A 21,289-nucleotide genomic window follows, 5' to 3' on the forward strand; every position below is an offset into this window, starting at 1 on the left:
CATGCGACTGGAACACTTACCCTGCTGTAACAGTGGTTCCTTTCTTGCAGTCAGTGGTACTGTTTGCAACCACGGTCTGCCAAACAACATGCGCATCCTTTCATCTTTCATATTTACACACAAAGTGTAGGGTTGTCATGATTTCTTTTGGTTTCCTCATAGTTCAGTGCCTATGAGCAGATGGAGAACCCACAAGCCCCCCACTGGCACCAGTGACTGAGAACTGCAGAGATCACCCCTCTCTGGGTCTGTGGTGCTTTCAGTGGGCTGAGGAGCAGCATCCTCCACAGCTGATCAATGGAAGAAGTGCCATATTCTGGTCTTCCACACCTGGTATCAGTTCTGGCAGTTACACCAGAACTGTAACATGTAAAGAAGATGCCAGTATTTACCAGGACATGGGTGCTTTACAAATCTTGGAAATCTGGATGTTTCTAAAGCAGGCTAAAACTGCCTGCTACTGGCTAACTCTGCCTGCCTACTGGATATCTGGTGGAAAAACTTCACTGCCCTAGAAACTCACTGAATGATCCACCCGAACACCTCTGAAATATGAGCATTCCCCAAAATGGCTATGGTTAGCAAAGGTGGACACCCTTCAAGAGCTTGCCCTTCAAGGGATCTACCCAAGTGTTGCGTAGATTTCTGTGCATGCTCAGAATATTTTTTTAGAAGAAAACCATAAAGGAACAGACTGGTTTGGCTGGACTCTGGATACCAAGGTGGGTTTGTGACTAAGCCTCTGCTCCTCTTTTCTTTACTGAGTGTATACATGGTCCTGAATCTTACTGACCTTGGCTTCTAAGAAACCCTCTTGATGGGAAGGTGATGTAAGAATGTTACAGCAGTGCTTTTAAGGGGAAATCCATGACATGCCAGAAAGTCTGTGTGGGACTGAGCAGAAACCTCCATGGGCAGGTGTGGAGAAGGCTCTTAATGTCCCCACATTGAAAACGGGGGAAAGCTCAGCACAACTGCATTGGAACATTTTGATCGCTGCTGCCAGGTGGCTACTGAGGAAACTAGATGTTAGTCTTATGTATTGTAAAAATAATGCATAAGTTAAGATATTTAGAAATGGAGGAGGTATTTGAGGTTGTCCCTGCAGAAAATATTTTCCAGCTTGTGGACTAGGTGTCTATGACGGATGTTCCCTCGGTCTGCGTGCGGGCCTCCTCTGTCTCTTGAAAAGGTGTTGTGTGAGAGCTATGCGGGCTCATAGGTACGCTGGCTTCCACAGGGGTCTGTACTGGGCCCAGTTCCCAGGCACAGTGTCCAAGGAAGTAAAAGCTCATACGGGAGGCTGGCGAGGTATCAGAAGTCAACTTTACAGCCAGGACTGCCTTCTTATTAAGAAGATGGCAGCCTTACCCCTGGAAATACTGTCTGGAGAATGAGGAGGAGGAGCAGAAGCGTACAGCACCGACCCCGAGACCACTGCAGGGGAAAGTTGTCTGGCAGGAGTTGGAGCCTCCCCTGCAGCAAAAGGACCTGTGAATTGCACTGTCACCACTAGTCACCAAGTGGGTCACTGGGCCACCAAGGCATTGACATCAGGCTTTTGACGGTATTTCACTGATAGACAGTTCTTTGCTCCTAGGAAAAAAAGCTTCCCAGCAAAGTGGGAAAAAAACTAGCACTAATTTCTTAATGCAGTGTTTGAAACATAGTTGAGATATTTTCTTGTGTTTTATTGACATTTTTCTGTCTATAACTGTTTTTCTATTCCTGAGTGCATCAGCATGTTGTGCTTTTTCATTTGCCTCACTTCATACAACCAAAGTGCTACCTTTCAGATTTCCCATAGATTTAACAGCTATTTCACCGAGATGTCTGAGCCATATTTATGTAAAATATTTTCATTAGGCTGGGTTCTGTTTTACAATGTTGGTATTTCATATGAATACTTTTTATAAGCTTCTTGCTACATTATCACAAGCTAGGCAAATATGTGGCAGGTTACTACTGCTAGTATGGGCAGAGTTGTGTTTTATACAGTGATTTTTTTTTTTTTTTTAAGTATAAGCTTTAAAATGACAAGAGTTTAAGTCTGGACCATAGCTTTATTAAATATAAAGCAATTACCAGAATAACAAGGAGCACAACAAAATAAGTAGGGCAGGAAATTCTCAGTGAAGTGGATATAATTCACGTGCAGGAAGATTTATTTAAGCAATTCAGTCTTGGACACCAGAGGAAGCAAAAGCAGAAAGGTACCACTGGCCTTGCACTGTAGTCAGCTGCTGTACACATTCATTTTTAGCCTCTTCACTTAGTGAAGAGGGTGCAAATCTAGTTATCTTACTGGAGATCCCTATGATTACAAAAAAAAGGTTGGATAATGCTTATTGTGTAAAAAGGACCTTAGCATACTAAAGCAAAGATTTAAGGGACTCCCCATCAGGACAAAACAGAGGGTCTTTGCCATCCTGTTAATTACTGCCTTGTCAGTAAATCTGAGCAGTGCTCCTCCCCTCCAGGCTTGCAGCAAGGGAGCTGTGTTGCTGATTCGGCACTGTGCTGCTGCAGAGCTCTTAACCCATGCGTTGATCCTGAAGCCCAGAGCTTTTACAAAAGTTTTTGCACATCTGTGGACCCTGTCTTTTACCTTATAAGAGTGTACCCAGGTAACTGCATGGAATATAAATCGAGGCTGACTGGCTCTTGTGCTCTGACCTAGTACTTAAACATGCACTTCAATTTAGTTGCCTTAGAAATGAATGCCAGGCTGGTACAAGTCTCTCTGCTGTACTCTTGCCACAGGTTTTCTGCCTTCCTTCCCTCCACACCTGCTTTACACCAATGCTACCTTTGGCCTTTTGTCTAGGCTTTATGCAGAACTTCAGAGCAACATGACAATGCTCAGCTGTGCAGAAAACCCTGGCAGGTCTGAAGGGGGCTGTGAAGAAGATACAGGATGGCTTTTGGGTGACCTTCCTGGCCAAGGCAGGAATCAGAGAGGAGCTTCACTGCTGGGCTCCATGGGCGGACTGGAGTACCTTGCTGGGAACTGTCCCTCCTTCCTCTATGCAATGCCTAAGTAGAGAGCAGGACAATGGGTATTAAGCTGTCAATGCTGTGGAGCAAGGTAAGTGGCAAAATTCTATTCAAGCAAACTAGAAAGAATATGGACTGGAGTGGAAAAGACCTTAACTGAGGGAAAGACAGTTTTCTGAGCGTACAGAAAGTGTTGGAAAGGTGCAACCTGGACCAGTAACAGGGATTTTGCCTCTTTCTGGGTGTACAGTAATTGCCAGAGACTGTGGAAAAGACCCTGAGGTACTTACCAATCCTGGGATGTCTAAAATCACCAGTGCCATACAGGTGTGATAAAAGATCTCCATAAGCGTAGTGTGGAGCTAGGGGCTATTCAGAGCAGACAGGGAAGGTAGAAGGTACTGCTGAGACCCAGCTGCACCCCAGGGTGCAGCTCCAAATGCCTGCTCCTGGGAGGCGAATGTACACGAAGAGGAAAGGGGAATGAGCTAAGAAGATGCAGCTTATTACAGAGAGAGTCTAAAAGGGCTATGGTCATTCAGACAGCTGAGTCTATATGAGCAAGTAAATACCAGAGAAACAGAGAAGTCAACTATTAAACTAAACAATATTACTACAGGAATAAATAGGTGCAAACTGCTCATGTATTTTTCAAGTTGTAAATTAAACGTTCTTAACCACCAGTAAAGGGAGCCTGACACAGGCTTTCTGACTGGCAGAGCAGGGTTGAGATTCCTTATGGGCTCAAAAACAGTGCTAGATGCGGATGTGGTTATGTGAGGGTTTGCCTGTGATGGCAGGAGATCAAACTCCAGGGCCTGGAAGGTCCCTTTTTAGTCCTGCATCGCTAGGAAGGAAATGATGCAAAAGGGATTTTTAGACTACTGTTATTAATAGACTGGAAATAGCTATAAATTAATTCAGTTTGGGTGGCAAGCAGTCATCTTCAACCTGTGCCACTTCCACATCTGCGACAAGAATTACTTAAAAACAGCCTGTGTCCCCTGTTCGTTTCCCCTGCCCCCAGTGCTGCACGTTAAGAGGAGCTGATGATTTTTGGTCGCTAATCACGTTTGGATGAAACCCCTCAGCATTTTGGCTATCTCTGGATTACTTTCTTCCTCACGGTGAGCAGCATTTCCAATCTGGCCGCCAGGGACCACAAATAATCAACGCCAGCCCCGAAATGTCTCCCCGAACACCCAGAGGAAAAGCGTAGCACCTTCCAGCGTTTATTCCACGCTGTAGTTCAGTCAGCAACGGCAGCTAGCTGCTTCGAAAGCCACATCCCGGCCTGCTCACGACCGCTGCCTGCGGGACGAGGGCCGGCGCGCAGCCGAGCCGCTGCGCATGCCTGCGGGTGCGCGTGCCTGCGGGAGCGCGTGCCTGCGGGAGCGCTGCCGGGCGGCCCCCTGCGGGACTTCAGTTCCCAGCAGGCCCCGCGGCTGCCAGGCTGGCGGCTATTGGCGGGGCGGCGCGCGGGCGGTAACGGTCCCGCCGGCCGTTACTGCCGCCTCGCGCCCAGGGCGGCTGAGCGGGCGCGTCGTGCGCGGGGCTGGCCCTCCGCAGCCCGCCGGTGAGCACCTAGCGCCTGCCTTTGTGCCCGGGGGTGACTGCGAAACCTTCAGTCGTTGTTGACAAAGTAGTATGTATTTTATCCATTCTACTCTGCGTAAGGCAGAGGAGCTTTCCTAGCTTCCCTCCACGGGAAACCATGAAAGTCCTTCATTGTTTTCTCACTCAACTTTCCCTATGAACATGTTTAACCATGTTTTTACCCAGGACACTGGAATAAGAGAGGTTTACAGGGCTTTACTTTGCCCTGGGGGAGCTGACATTTGGCACCCACTGCACAGCTGACAGGGTGCTACGCTCTCCTTTGCCACACGCATGATGCATTTTGTCTTCATGGACTGCTGTCACTTCCAGGGACAAAAAAAAATAGCTTTGCAGTAGAAAACTGGCATTTTCTAATACCCAGAAAACAGGGTCAATTGGTGTCCGATATCTACACTGACTTCTGCGTGTTTCTCCTTGTGCAACAGCAGAAGTTCAGAAACACACAGGGCTGACCCCTTAACCTGGATCTACCAACCCTGGTCTCGCTTTGTTCCCTACGAGGCCTGGAAACGTTTTTTTGCCAGAAGCGGGATGCAAATAGTCAAACAAAAGTCTAATTCACTTCCCCGCTTTGTCTCCCTCCAGACATAATCTCGTTTTAATTAAATTACCTTACCCCAATGAATGAAAATACAAACCACAGATCATATTCCACATTGAATTTTCCCACAGCCCGTTTTCTTAAAATTCCTTTCTCTGCTGTTCAAGGTCTTTTAGAAGGAATGCATGCACTGTGTGAGCCTCACTTCGAATACTCTAAGGATTAATTGAACATGATGGAAGGAAGGGGAGAGTATGAGTGAAATAGCTGGTTTATATTTGTATCCTCAAATGTCAACTCATTACCAAAGTTAGAAACCAGCTGATGCAGAAAACTCATTATGGCCTCATTTAGAATGCTTATTTCTTCAGAGACAAAAACGAATTGCCTTGCACGGCTTACTTGTCCAACACAAATATGCCACATTTTACAGTACGCTTTGGGATGTGAAGTAAAGAGGGTTTTCTTTAGGGTGCAGTATCTTTAATACTCTATTTAACTTGTTTATCTGCATTTATTTAAAATCCAAAGCAGTGAGGACTCCCACTGCTCTCTGTTCTCCACAATCCTATTGATATTCGAGTCCCATTATTTGCATAGTTTTTGCGAGCTTTGGTTACTTATTTGGCAGCATGTGAGTCAGGCAAAATGACATGGTTGGGGAAGTCACGTCCACAGTCCTTTGCACAAAAGTGCACTTTCCCTGTGATTTTAGTGCTTGTAACTGTGTCTGGTTAGCAGTTAGGTGGCTCAGATCTCTGTTCACAAGTGCAGCCAGGATGCAGTAAGCTTCTTCTGGGAGTGAGACAGATGCACAGTGCCTGGGACAGCCCAGCGCGCCCGCTCTGCTGGCCAGCAGGCTCTGCTTGTCAGTGCCGGCTGGGGCACTCGTGTAGTGGAGCCGTGACTTGCCCTGCAGAAATCAGGCTGAAGTCACCAGTTGGTTCTGTACGAATCCCCAGGTAGCTTGGAATGTCCCCCTTGCCTCCCAGCGAACAGCAGGGGTGTAATTTGAGTGGTTTGACTCAGAAGGAAATTCTCCAAGTAAAACATCCCACAAATTTGTACTACCCCAGACTGTTACGGATGGTCAAAAGGTCACTGCATCTGAGTTGTGGTTGGGACGCAGCCTTGGTGCTGAGGGGAAGTCTGCATGCCCGGCTGCGGGGAAGGCAGGGTGTGTTGGTTAGCCGGTATTGTTTGCTTAATTTCCCTAGCACTGACAACGTGCCATCCATGTAACACTTGAAAACCATTAGAAACATCCTGAATCAAGGGACATTTGGAAGAAGAAAACAAAAATTAGTGTAATAAAGAAAAAAAAAGTGCAATTGCTGGAGAAACTTGCCAACATTTGTATTCATCTCTGCGGGTGAGATTTTATTGCCAGTGATCCAGACTTAGTCATTTGTGGGCACTTTGAGTTGTACCTTGCAGTACAGCGAATCCCATGGGTATCTGTGGGTCTCCTTGTGAAATAAGGTATGGTGCTCACACAAATAAGAGACGTAGCTGTCCCCAGGAATTGCTGTCTCCATCTCCTCTCTTCCCCCGGTCCCGGCGGTGGCACGGTGGTGGTGGCACGGTTGTGCTGTCCCTAGTCACTCCTCTTTCCCGTCACCCTGAGCCTGCCGATGCTCCAGTTCCAGAGAAAGCCAAGTGTCTACTGTTCACCTGCGAGTTGATGAACTCATTCTAGAAATGCATTTTATGTAACTTTATCAATTTTCCGAAATCTGGCTGTTCCTATTTCCCACTTTGTGTAAAATTGCCTCGATAAGCTACTGCATCCTTCAAAAAATATCTGCGGGTTTTTTCCCTTTCCCCCGCTCTTACCGTTACTACATACACCCCATTTGGTAGGAGGAGTAGAAATGTTTACAAGGAGGTCCCAAGAAACTCGGGTCATGAATCTTGCATTGAGTGCTCCTCTCCGGCCGTGTGCCGCGGGCGGGCTTGCAGCCGCCCGTGCCCGCAGCGCTCCGCCGCCGCCGCCGCCGCCCTGCCCGCGGCTCCCCCGCAGGTAAGCGCTGCCGGAGGGAAGCCGCTCCCCGGAGGCGCCGGTCCCGCTCGCCCACAAACTTCCCGGGTGCCCTCCCGAGGCTGCGCGGTGCGGGCGCTTGCGAGGAAGGGGGCGGCCGGCGGGGGGACCCCGCGGCGCCGCGGGCCCCTGACGGCGGGGAGAGCGGGGGGGGCGGCGCAGCGCTGCGCCTTTAAAACGGCCGCCATGACGCGGGCGGCGGTTGGTGCGGGCCGTGTGTGGCGGCCGCGTCACGCGGGCCGGGAGCCAGGCGGGGCTGCTGCCCGGTGTCAAACTGAGCCGCCTCAGAGCGCCCCGCTGCCGGCGGGGGGGGCGGGAGCCGGGGGCTCCGCCGCTCCGGAGCAGCCTGTAGCAATGCTTTGGTTTAGTTGCTCGTAGGTAGGTTTTTCTGTCTTACTTCCCCCCACCCCCAGCCAAAAAATGACAATGTGGTGCAGTGCTGCCTGGCGAACGGTTTCGGAGATGCTTGTAAAATGGTGAACGCGTGTCACACAGTCCCGGCGGAGCCGTCTCCTCGCCCGCCGCGGGGGAAGGGGAGCCCCGGGGGCCCCCCACGCCCGGGTGGCTGCGCGGGGCCGTGGGCTCCGCGGAAGGTGCCCTGCCCCGAGCCCGGGTGGCTGCCGGGTCCTGCGCGGCCGGGGCGAGGGGACCTTCCGCAGACAGGCTGGTGCGGTTGTCGTTTTGCAGTCACCTCAGGTGAACCAAGAAGTGATTTGAGGGAATGCGTTGAGTTATTTGGTCAGCGGTACAGGAAGAAGCATCTTTTCGATTAGTTTGTTACTGCTTTCTTGGTGCTTTCCATGCTGCTAGCTGTATAATAAAGGGTCTTTTTTTCAAACAGCAGTATTAATTGCTATCCTCTATTTTTGCAAAGTTTTAGCTGCAGAGCGTGATTTCCCTATTCTGTACTTCCCAGAGCTCTGTGACATTTCACTGGCATCCATTAATGCTACAGCAAGAACATCCTGAGTCCTTGGTCAGTTCTTTGGTGCTCTCTGAAATAGAAATGGCTTATTTGAGAACAGAAAGAAAAGGCTCCGGTCATTTCTGCATGTTCTGTGGTGGGAAAAGCTGTGTGGTGAAAGTAATCCAGCATGCTGCGAGGAGGGAAACAAACGGGGTTTTCTCCTGTGTCCTTCGTATGCTCCTTTCCTTTTCAGAGTTCCATATACCATACCTATAGAAGAAGCTGTGCTAGTGCAGGAAGGATGGTCTTATAGATAAGATACTGATTTAGGCCTCAGGAGTTTGGGGCTCAGTTAGTAACTCTGCTTACCAGCTTTATGTGTGAGTTGGGTGTAAGTCACTTTGTGCTCATCTGCATCCCAGATTCCCTATTTGTAAAACAAGGCTATGGATTTCAAAACCTCACTAGGGATAAGATCGTATGGCTGTTTGGATCCTCTGTATAGCAGGGTGACTGAAGGCATAATAAGCCCTCTTGATATCTAGCTATGTATTGCAGGTCAATCTCTATGTGCATGAATATATAGTTTGATCAAAATTTTATTAGTTTCAAAAAGGAGCAAATGTAACATTACCTTCCTTGATTTTCAGGCATGAAATATTTCTTGTCTTTGAAGCACAGGTCAACTTTTCCTAGTTCACTAGCTATTACCAGCTTTCCCAGGCTTCTGAGGAAAGCAGTCTTTGACAGCACCTTTTCTCTCGGGTGGAAACATGGTGGTGTCCCTGTAGAATGCTTGTTTTTGTTACATTATGTTGCTCTTTTCATACTACCAGTGATTAAACACAGCTTTTTTTCCCCCCTATTGATCAGTTGCTGAAGTAAAAGAAACCTCTATCCTCCCCATGCTAACTGTTGACATGGAAAACAAGGAAAATGGCTCTCTGGATGTCAAAAAGTAAGTGAATCCGTAGCGTTCAGTTTATGTAAACAGCACATGGATTTTGACTGTAGTTTTCCTTTGACTTAATGTGGTTGGCAAGGGTGGGCACCTCTATCTTTGCTTGTTTCAAACCTTCCCTGTTCTCAATTACTTTTATTGTATTTCAACTTTGAAATTGAAGAGTCTCGGGCACTGAATTGATTAAGTGTGATATGCGGGAGGACTGTATAGCAAACGCAAGATGCAGAAGCTAGTAAGTTAAGTTAGGGGTATACCTTTCTCTATTGATTTCTCTTCTCAAACAGACTAAAGCAAGTGGTGGCACTGTAACCAATACTCTTCCTCTGCTCACCTGTCTGCTAGTGGCTCTTGCAGAACCCGTGCCTGGTGGCGAGAAGTGTCCTATGTGGAAGTCTCCTTTCTGTCTCTTTCAGCAAGACGTATGCCCTTCTCTGCTGACTGTCCAGCCATCTAGACCTGAGAAGCAGTAGCAGCAGCATCATATGTCTTTGGTTTCAGTTCTCTTCTGGAACAGATATTTTAAGCTGTTTGCTGGAGAAGCCTTAAACTGCTGGGTTTTTACTTCAGACCTAGGATGGGAATAACACAGAGACATGGTGTGCACTGCTCTACAATTTTATTTGGTGTGGTAGACTGCAGGCTAAGGGATAGGAACTGTTTCGGAGGCATTTCCGTATCCTTAAAGGTCAGCAATTCTTAGAGTAGGACTAGCAATTCTGAATGAAGTTATGATCTGAGAAGTGGAGTTTGGAAAAATCTGGCCTTGCTGCTTTAAGGTTATAGAAGGGTTATAGAATATATAGGCTGAGATAGATACATACATACATAGATATTAAAAAAAACCACACACACAATGAAAGGTACTAGAGAGAGTCCTTAGTGTGTCCTCTCAAACTGCAATACTTCTGCAAAGCTGCACCTCATTCTTCTCCTTCAGATCTCTTTTCCATAAGCCTTACCAGAAAACTTGACAATGCTTAGGCTCCCAGGCACTAGAGTAATATAAATAATAATGGTCACTTCAGAATGCTGATAAAAGACCTGATTATGACACAGCATCGAAGGATCTGATGGCAGCTATTAAAATCAGCATGCTTCCCCTTCACTTGAGACATTGGTTACACCACACCAACATAAAATGCATTTCCCTATTTGGCAACTATGAATAGATTATACCACGTATGTCCCTCAGAAGCCACCTTCAGCTGGCAGTCTTGCTTCTACAATGAGGGCTCTGCAGTGGGGGGAGAAGGGAGGCAGTCAAAGCAAGGATAGTTTGCATTTAATAATTTTCCCCTGAGGCTTAGGTGATAAAGGCTCGACTACTAATTGGGAAGGTGGCTTTTTAAAACTGATAGGGATTGTAATTAAACTGATCAGGAGCTGTGGTTTCTAAATTAATGTATGCAGTATGTATGTGCGCATATCTACAAAGGAAGTATTTGGCACTTTCTTGAAGTGGTTATAAATAGCTTGGATAAAATCTGTTTGTTCACAGCTATGTCCTTTCAGGCCTTGCTGCTTCTGCCACATGATGGCAATAAAGGCACAGGGACAGTGGCGAAAAGCAGACAAGCATAATCTTTATTCATTGTCAGTGCAACTAGTATCTTGTTACAAAGCCTAAAATGCCAGTCCTCTTAAGATTTTACAGCATCCAGGATGTCTGGCATAAACCGGTATACGGCTAAGCCATGGCTGTTACATATTCCCTTTTCTTGTCTAAAGAATAGAGCCATGTGCAACAGCAGGGCAAGGAGGATACTGTTAAAGTCTAGAAGCCAAATGAGCATCTGTGTGGGTAGATGGGTTAAAATCCAGCCAGCCTCCAGCAGTCTGCCACATGCTGTTGAGTCTTCTGCAGCTGTAGCTGTGGAAATTGGCTCCACTTGAGGTCCAGCATGATGCTATTCCTTGGGGCAGGAACTTGCATTTCCTGTGATTAGTTAATGACTAAGGTAGAGCCTCTGAAGTCCTTGCAGTTGGGCCTGGGATGGGGCTGGACCAAGTTGTAGTTCCCTAGCAGTAAAAGAAGAGCTACAGGAACAACTAATGCACCTGGGCTGAAATACAAAATTGTGGGACCATATTTAGTTTGAAATTAAAGTGTTTTGGGAAGTAAGAAAAATACAGTTAGGAGGTATTTTTACAGATTGAATCTTTTATTTGCTGTTTAGGAAGAACTAAATTCAATATATTTTAAGATTTATTATGTTTTTTTAGAATATTGAGTTGTTGGGGTTTTGTTTGTTTATTTTTAAGTAGAAGATGAGTCATTGAAAGTGATAGTCTATGTCTTAGGGAAAATGCAAAGATTTAAATATAATTCTTCAAATGCTGCTTTTACAAATATGTGTAGGTTTTGTGGTGCTTTTCACATTTTACTACTTAAGCCTCAGAATGTGCACAACACCAACAATCTTAATTGAAAGGCATTCTTTGATTAAAAAAAAAAAAAAAGTGCAGCTCTGATAAGGCCAGATAGTCTCATTTTCAATTTTGCTGAGTGTTGCCTTTCTATGTAATCACAATCAGTGAAGCGATTCATGAAGTAAGTCATTACTTGATGAGCAAAAGGAAGACACTCTGGCCCTTTACTCATTGCTCTGAGATATGTGTATATTCCATGTGATAAGTGAAAGAAACTGCTTTTAGATGCCAAGTGCAGCAAACAGTGTGATATCGAGGTTGTAGTGAGTCTCTAGGGCCAGAATTTTGTTGTCCTGTTGACAGGTACATTCCAAGAGTTAGAGGAGAAGCGAAAATCATTGTGTTCACGAGCCCTCCTTCCCAGGGCTCAGCTAGTTGTAGAAATTGGGATGTTGTAGAAACAGTGATGGGAGGCACTATATGTGATTCTGTTCACTTCTCTTCATGGCTGGTTGGAAAAATGGTTGGCTCTTGATTCACTCAGTTATTTTGCTGAAAGATATACAAGTCTAGGCACGACAGAGGTGGTAACAGTTGAAAAAGAAAAATTCGAAGGACAGAACAAAAGTGCTGTCAGGAGGGTATAATCTGTGTTTCTTTTCCAGCTGGTGCTGTTGAAAATCAAAGTCCTGCCTCTAAGCTTCAGTCCTTAAATGGACAGGATTCTGACATCTGCCCTGATCTGTACATTTTTCATATTTTTCATTAGCACTATGGTTAAGCATGCAGAACAGTGGAAAATGTGGCATGAACTTTGGGACTTCTAGTTGGAGAAACACGTTAAAGAAGTTCTTTCTTTTGATGTCTTGCTCTTCATCCTCCTAAATTGCTATAGGAAAGGCAATCAAGCTCACTGTGTGTCTTTTTACCAAGAATTTGCAGATACACAAAGGTTATCTGAGATAGGGTGATGGCAGGTTGAGGATAAGAAATGCAGGAGAAGGATAGTAATATGAATGATTGGTTGTTTTTGCTACTGTGGCAAGCAATTGTCTGAAATCAATCACAGAAGGAATTAATTCCAATTGTGTTTAACAGATGTTTTCTCAGATTCATAGCTATTTAAAAAGTCCATAGATTTGTCCAAAGATGAGTCCAAAAACAATTTTGGGCAGTTTTCTATATTGAGCAATTGGTGCGATCATTGGTGCCTCTCTTTTTTTTGTTTTGCAAGGTAAAGGTGGTTTCCAGTAGTTTCTACCCACGTTACAATGAAGCACAGTCTCATCTGGGAAAAGAATAATCCACATACTGCAATTCTTTATAAGTACTTGGTAGCTGAAAACAAGCTACAGTCTTGAAAGACAGGGATTTGGTACCTCAGTCATGGTAGTCTTTGTCTACCTTTATCTAAAGACCTTTGGCCGATGTGAAGATTCATATACTTTCTTCTTTTCTGAAGGGAGAGGTACCTCAGTTGTCCCTAGCATCATGTCTTTGAAATGGAAGAGAACAGGAGTGACTGTTCTGCATCGGGGCAGGGGAGTTGTGTTGAAGGATACTCTTCCTGGAGGAACAAGGAAGGAAGGGATGTACATGGGGTGTGCACAAAGAAGCAGCAGGCGCTCTGCGCACATTTAGTGATCACTTGTCTGGATTTCCACTTTGCAGTTCAGTAGAGAACGGGAGACCTCCAGATCCTGCTGACTGGGCTGTTATCGATGTTGTGAATTATTTCAGAACAGCTGGATTTGAAGAACAAGCCAATGCTTTTCAAGAACAGGTAAATCTGTTAGGAAACACCTTTTGACTGCCACCAGTTTCTCACATTGCACATTTTTGCCATGGACCTGGTTATATGCTGTTAAATGGGAGTGAAAATCCCACATTAATGGGGGGATTTGAGTCTGTCATTGGGTGCAAATCCATGGGACTATGATCTTTGAGTAATAATATTGTTCTACAAGGTGTGGATAATGGGTTGGAGTTTGTTTAAAACAGTCATCTGAAAGGTGAGGAATCTAAACAAATATTCTGGCTTGGACGCCGTGTCCTTATAGAACCACTCAGTTTCGCTATCTTTTTATTTAAAATGTGAATGGTAATTCCGTTCTTCCTTAGTGTATTGTGCAAATACACTCATGAGTATTTATAAAATCTGGGGCTCCTAAGAAGCAAGCTGCTTTTGAAGACCTAGGGTGAAAAAGGGGCTGTTGTGTTGCATTGAACTTGGCAAGTGCAAGTGAACAGGGAAAGGACAAGTTGGCAATAAAGGGGAAGAATCTTTTTAGGCACAGGAGCAGCACGTGTGTAGGACTCGGTCTGGGAAAGAGGTTGGGTCTTCATCTCTGGGCCTCGTAACTGCTGATGCTAATGGATGGCTTCTTCTGGTAGTTTTGATCAGCAAAGAGCTTAACAGTCATATGGCCCCTTGTAATTCACCTATCAGCACACTGGTAAGGTGTATTAATGGGCAGGATAGGGAAGTTGTCTTATTTGGCCTACAGCCCTCCTGTTCCATAGAGAAGGAACTTACATCTCCAGATTATCAGTTCAGCACCTTTCCTGATAAGTCTATAGGTTTGTGTGCGACTACCAGGAAATTAGTTACCAACACTTGTATTTAGTATTGGAATAGGTGGCTTGACTTTCCAAGGCACTGAGATAGTGCAAGTTATTGGCAGCTTTTCAACGAAACTGTACATCTAATGTGAAATAACGTTACTGTTGGTCAGGTTAATCTTGCCGACCTTCAGCACCTGGACAGTGAAATCCCATCTGGTTGTAACTGATGAGTATAACAGAGTATCTAAATTTAGCTCCTTGTTCTTGGGGGTGAAAAGCCTGGTGGTTGGGTAATTCTCTGGCAGGGTGCAGGGAGAGGCTCTTTCTGCAGCTGCTACTAATTTTTCAGAAGTTGAAGATGGGTAAACAGGCAAAAAAATTGTTTAAGTGTATCCATTCCTTAATACCAGCATCCATGTCTCCTCAACAGCCCTGGAAATGTGGCTTAAAAAACCCACACAGGCAAAGTAATTGCGGCCTCTGGGTTTTTTCCTTATACTGACAGATATCTCTGACTTTCATCAAATACCTTAACCTCTCTGCACTTCAGTTGGCTTGTCAATAATACTGCAGTAATTACTACTGGTCTTGCAGCAGCAAGGTGAGGCTAACTCATGAGTTTTGGCAAAGCAATTTGCAACAGCCTGATGGAAAGCAGCATAGAAGTAGAGTGTAAAGATTTTATTAGTATTCTGCAGCGAGGGTTAGTGGCTTCAGGAGGATAGCTGAAGTAAGCTGCTTTTTAGCAATGTGTTGCCAGGGCTCTGCTAGGATAGCCATGGGCAGAAATGTGGCTGTGATTCTGCTGCCAACTTCACTTCATGCCAGACCCTTGGGGAGAGAGGCTGACAGCTGCTGTCAAGATACGGCCAGGAGATGTGGGACGGACGCTCACAGCAGAAGTCATTGCCACTTCCTTCCCCCTCCATTCCCTTAGCAGCACGAGGGGCAACAAGTGCCTGGTTCTCTGTGCCAGCTCTGCCAGCCCGTTCCCTGTCTGCACCAGGAACAACCTTGTCCCTAACCTCTTACCAGTGGTGGTGGTCTGTTTCCTCTACACTGTTTACTCACCACGAACTTTAACTCTGTACTTATGGTATTTGTTACCAGGATCTCCCATGCCTTCCAGGTATGGCAGTGCAGTCAGTATGGGAGTTTGAACCCTTAGCCATCCTCTGTCTATAGAGTGACCAAGTGTGCAGCTGAAGCTCTGGCCATCTCTGTTTTACTCTGCCATTTGTACTGCAGCTTGCCTAGGCCGCAGAAACCTAAATTCATTTGATCTGCTCCTGCCCTGAATATGTGCTGGAAGGGGAATGAGGTTGTAAATGGTAAAGTATTCCATTTCACCTACAACACTGGGAAATTGTTTTCCACTGAACTGCTTCAGTAGGGGTAGCACAATGGTTTCCTTACAAAACGTCCATAGCCCAGAATGTAATAATGAGATCTATTATTACATTCAGCTTTTACACAACAGTAACTGAGTCCACAATTTCTTTTGATGAATCTGAATACATCTGGACTCACCAAAGCAAGTGACTCAAAGAATTTTGAAGACCTGAATTTTTCTTACAACATTTTAAGGAAAATGAGAAGACATTTTAAGGACTGCAGTATGTTTTATTAAAACGATATTGTAAGTGCTGGTAAGAAGTGATGATTGTATGATGATTATACATTATTCCTTCTTGGAGTTCCACTGATGTCAGCAAGTCAAAAATGCTCGCTGATGAAAACAGATTCAACTGAAAGATGTTGCCCAATAACAAAAAACCATAACATCAGCAAGCAAATCAGTCAAGCCAAGAAGTTGGGGCACAGGATAACTAAAGAGAGAGGCAGACCAGATGCAGGATGAGGGTGTGAACACCTTCAAAGAACTGCTGCCTGCCAGTACGTGGCTGAGCTTTCTCTAGGAGCCCTGGGAGCACAGGAGCCTGTGGCTCACTAGAAGACTGAAGCTGTTTGCCATGTCTTGAGACATGCTAGTGCTATGCCTGACCATTATTGCCCATGTGGCTTCTTAACTATTAGTATTGCAATAGCCAGGTAAGCCTGAATAACCCAATGGTAGTTTGCTGTCCTCGCTGCAATGCCTTACCAGAAGGGAAACGGGCTTGATGCTAGCTTGTGTCCACTGCTGCTTTCTAGCAGAGCCATGGCATGGAGGAGCACACAGGCATGGTGGCTGCCATGCTTTTGTGTTAGCTGTACTGTAAAACCTTGCAGTTCTCAGTCACTTGGAGAAAGAGCAGAAAGAGTGCTGGGAGGACTTGAAGCTTAACTGGTCCACTGGTTATTTGCTGAAGACAATACGCTATTGCTGCTGAGCTCATCCTGGTGCAGTGAGGAATTACTATTAGCTCTAGTTGTGCAGAGGGGTGCTCCTGCAGATGACATTAAAAAGGCATACCGAAAGCTGGCATTGAAGTTGCATCCTGAAAAAAATCCAGAAAATAGAGAAGCAGCAAAGAAGAAATTCAGAGAAGTCACCAAAGCATACAAAATCTTACCTGGTGCCAAAAACCAGACAACTATGACAAATCTACAGAAGCAGGTTTAAGTGGAAAACTAAAAAGAAGTGGAAGAGGTAAAGCTTACAATACACACAAATATACAAAACACTTGAATTCTGAACACATAATAACTCATTTCTACCCAAATGCATTTAGAGAATCAGTTTTCTATTCAATGAAAGCCTTAGTAGTTACCAATGTTTCTAGAATCCACGGGGAACCCTGTGGAAGAAGTAAGGAAAGGAATAGATACTTTTTTCCTATTCTTGGAGTTTCTCCAGTTCCAGGTACTGGATTTACTTAATTTGGATCTTACGAAGCTGGAAGCTGTTCTTCCTCCATAGCATTGTTGAACAGCAGCAGAAAAGGCAACTTCAGATTGATCATAGCAATGAGCAAAATACTCACTGGTGTCAAAATTCCCACAGAAAGAATTGTGACGAATGGAAAAGAGAGCATAGAAACTGGTTTCAACCATTAACATTCTCAACAGTAATTGGAAAGAGGCACCTGCTATAACTGGGTAAAAAGTTATTGGAAACTTCTTTTCTTTTAGAAATACTGTTACATTGCACTCATCTGAGGGATTAGCCATTATATCTCTTGGCGAGATTTTTAAAGAAATTCCACTTTCAGCTGATGTTTAACTATGTTGTGGTTTGTCCATGTATTTTGTATTTATAAACTTTATCAAATCATAAGAGAGATCAGTCTGGACAAATTCATGCTGAACTCTAATATAAGTCTTCCTCTTTTCACGTTGAGTTGTAATCGAGGATGGGATCTCTGACGTTTCCAAGACAACATTTAATATTTCTAAGGAAGATGCTGCAGTGGGATAAATTGATGTCTGATGCTCATAATATTTATAAAAATACAAAATTTTGGCAATATATTATCCTGGACAACAACAATATCTGCAAGCATTTGAACTGGTTGTTGGCTATCGATAACAAATTCAACACTTAAAAGTGTTTGGGTTTTTTAATTAAAAATAAAAAAGAATGCAACAGCAGAGTGAAGTCCAGTGCAGGAGAATGCCATAAGGCTATATACTTCTTCAGGCTATGACAACCTTGGGAGGTCTGGCTGTGTTGTGAGACACCAGTCAATGCATTGTTGTGTAGGTGTAGCTCCTGTTTCTGGAGTAGTGCAGTGCAATTGAGCTGTAGGAATGTGTAAAGAAAAGGATGGTCCCATGTCTAAAACAGAGATGGGAGTTGAGAGATGTGGATTCTTTCTCTTCCATTTTGACCTTTGAAAAATCATTTACAGGTAGTTTTCAAACATACAACAAGGTTTTGAGGTGGAAAAAACCCCAAAGCCTACAGGATTTCTAATCTAAATAGGTCAGACAGCCAAGGTTTGAGAGGAAAAAGAAAATAATATCTGTGATTTTAAAGTGGGAATTTTTAAGCAGGAACAAGTAGAGGTTGTTGAGACCTAAGCCGGGAAGTTGCCACTTTTAGCCTCTTCCATTGTAAGTGGAGGAAGAGAAGTTCTCTCAAAGTGTTGAGGTCCACAGTTAGGCCCTTCTAAAATTTCTGATTGCAGGAGTTTTGGTGGGTGGGGTTTTTTTGTTGTTTGCGGGGGGTTTTTTTTGGGGGGGGGGTGGGAGGGGGGGAAGGCGGTTCTTCTCCCACAGGAAGCTTGGGAAGGTTGGCCTTTTAAAGAAGGCACCTGAAGTTATTAGCAGATACCGACTAGTCCAAACTTGCATATCACTGTCAATGGTAATTCCTCTGAAATGCACTTCATAAGCCTTCTTCTTAAGAGTATCCTTCCCTTAATGGCTGATAATTAGGCAATCTGCACATATACCTATTAATTTGAAACAGATTTACAAGGAGGGAATTTTGAAATTAGGCTCATTTGGGTTTTGTGCTTGACTGAATAGTATTTATGCCTTAGTAAGCACAGGTGAGCACTTGAAAAGCAGACAGCAGAATTTAGCAGCTATAAACATAGTTTCAGGAAAATAAAGGCTACTATTTCTTCTCTCGTTGGTCCTCTGCAGATCCTCTTCCATTTGTTGCATGACTGTTCTCATCTGTTAGATTTGTACCTGTCTTTATCAACTCTTTAATTCTTCTTATAGGAAATTGATGGCAAATCATTACTGTTGATGACAAGAAATGATGTACTGACTGGACTTTCATTAAAACTGGGGCCTGCGCTGAAAATCTATGAATATCACGTAAAACCTCTACAGACACAACATCTAAAGAACAACTCTTTATAGCGAATTGTCTAATTGGGGTCATGTTGGGCCTCAAACAATAAATAAGCAATTTGGTTTCATGTGATGGAACTTTGTAAAGAGAGAATATATCTATTAAGAATTTAAACCAAATTACAATATATATCCTATTGGATAGAGTTGGCAATATACTATATACTGAGTCTGAACTGAGAGAGGTGGTGTGTATTTTTTACATAGTACATAATGATTTTCTCTTTTAGGAATTGTCAGTGAGCATGTTGAGATAGCTACATCACTGTATCCAGAACAAAAGGGAGGTATGTCATTCTCATTTTTGAGCCAGACATGTTCTTGATTTCATGAATTAAAATACCAAAAAAAAAACCAAACCCAAATGAAGTTTACATGCATCTTTGGGAGAGAGAAACCAATTAAAGTAGGTTTTGGTTTACATTAAAGACCTACTGAAATTACTACTTATAATTTTAGGATGGGACTGACACTTGCCAACTCACCCTTTTTTGCAGAGGGTCCTATTTTGACCTTATTAAGGTTTACTCATGGTATGCTGCAATGTTTAAAGCTGTACATACAACTAACATAACCCCTTCGATAGCAGAAGGTGTTGCTGGGTTGTGTATTTTTTGCTGTCCTTTAAATTTTCAGCTTGTTTTCACCTGTTTTTAATAGTAGTTCTATGTAAAGTATAGTTGGTTTTAAAAAGTTTGTGTTGCTTTGCAAAACAAAAAAATCTTCATTTTATTCCTTTTTTTAATTTATGATAACTTGTTTTCTAATGTTATGCAGAAATTTGTAAAAAGAGTAAAATTCTGCACATTTTAAATATTGTCTGTCATTGGTGTTGTAATGGTTGATTTTTTTTTAATGCTTTACTTAACAGTTTGAATACTTGTTTTAAAAACTGAAAGAAGCTGTCTCGTCACCATACATCTCTGTTAAAAGAGAGTCTTGTTCAATCTGTTTGTACCAGTTCCCTATTTGATAGGTTGCTTGCTATATCCCAATAAAGCATTGCTTATGTTTGGATTCAGTTTACTTTACAGATCTTTTCCTTCCTCTGTTTCTTTGTTGTGGTATATTGGAGCTCCTGTTTTTCTCCATTTTTCCCATTAAAAAGGTACCAAAACCTACTTAATATTCTATGTCCTTGTGATTACTTTTAACACCACCTACCAAGATATTTAAAGATTTCATTATTTTTGCTTTTTCTTATCTAGTGTTGTATACTGCTGAAGGAGAGAATTTGAAGCCCTGGTCACAGTTCACCAGTAACATCTGTGCTTCTTACCACTTTCTAGAGCTGTCAGTGGTACAGAGGCACTGTGCTGGCCGTGCTACAGCAGGGTGATTTACCCCAGAACACCTGGGAGATAGCCCACAGATAGTGCTAAGCGCCGTCTGGACTCACCATCTTCTCTGGCCCAGAGAGCTTTGTGATTACGCCCAGAATTGGGTAATCCCCCCGGATGTGGGGTTGCATCAGTGAGGCTCAGCAAAGGAACTGGGAAGAAGAAAATAAGCAGGAGAGCGTGGTGAAAGTGGAAATGGTGTGGGAGGAAATGGTGAAGGGGTGCAGCTGAGGAGGGAGAAGGTAAGAGAGAGTGGAGCTTCCTGCCATGTGGGGACAGGATTCGGGGAGAGGGAGGAGAATCTCCTGTAATCTGCTGCCTAGGTGATTCTGCCCTGCCTTCACTTCTGACTTGGCCAAGTGCAAGGTGGCTGTTGATGCTACAATGCCAGGAGAGTTGCTTATGGTTTCTGATGTTGAGATCCAAGAGGGGATAAAGACACATTAATAGCTGTGCTGTAGGTAAAGCTTACAGTATATGGTATAATACATAAACTATACAGCAGCGTGCTTTCTTGTATACTTTCTAACCTTTACATTGTACAACATATTTATTTGGAATTTGAGACATTTGATAGGAGACAGGGATGTATTCACCATTTCTCTTTCTGTCCCTTGTACTGTGCTCACTTCAGGTATCGGTCTGTAAGCAGCTGGTTTGTAAGTCACAGTCTGAAGTCTGCTTATGATTGTATTCCCCTTTTAATCAGCACCGCTAACTGGTTCATACAAGCCGAACAGAAAGCTCGCTGCAAGTGTGAAAGGGAATTTGGAGGATGTTACTCAGAACTGTAACAACTTCTTTTTACTGTCCCTTATCTTTATTGTAGTTTCCTGCTGTTCTCTGAGCTTTCTAATGCTGCTGTTCTCTTTGTGTAGGTGACCATTCTGGTTTTTGTCTATTACATTCTCCTTGCTGTTTCTGGGAGAACAAAAAAATCTTTTTAAAAGAGACTGGAGGGTTTGAAAGAGGAAGTCAAAGCCAGATTATTTTTAGCTACCATTCCTCTTGCAGAAAACACAGCTGCTGTTGAGATGAAGAAGTGGCTGATGGGCATTACTGGATACCATATCAATACTGCAGTTCTGAGAGTCACAGAGCTATGCAGGAATCCAGTTTATAACATGCCCTTAATGTGCCTGCAGCTAGAAGTCCCTCTTCCTCAAAAATCCTCCCTGTGCTTTGGGTGGTG

At 44.0% G+C, this 21,289-nt stretch overlaps 1 protein-coding gene across 1 annotated transcript; it reads left to right on the forward strand.

Moving 5' to 3' along the window:
- The first annotated feature begins 7,428 nt into the window (after positions 1-7,428).
- On the forward strand, positions 7,429-19,865 carry SAMD13 (sterile alpha motif domain containing 13). Its single transcript, XM_072867528.1, has 4 exons — positions 7,429-7,577; positions 8,980-9,064; positions 13,112-13,223; positions 18,623-19,865. Exons 2-4 carry the CDS (start codon positions 9,012-9,014, stop codon positions 18,764-18,766), a joined length of 309 nt encoding a protein of 102 aa, XP_072723629.1. The 5' UTR covers positions 7,429-7,577; positions 8,980-9,011; the 3' UTR covers positions 18,767-19,865.
- The last annotated feature ends 1,424 nt before the right edge of the window (positions 19,866-21,289 follow it).

The sequence above is a fragment of the Ciconia boyciana genome, chromosome 7 (genome assembly GCF_034638445.1).
Source record: "Ciconia boyciana chromosome 7, ASM3463844v1, whole genome shotgun sequence".
Classification (NCBI taxonomy): domain Eukaryota; kingdom Metazoa; phylum Chordata; class Aves; order Ciconiiformes; family Ciconiidae; genus Ciconia; species Ciconia boyciana.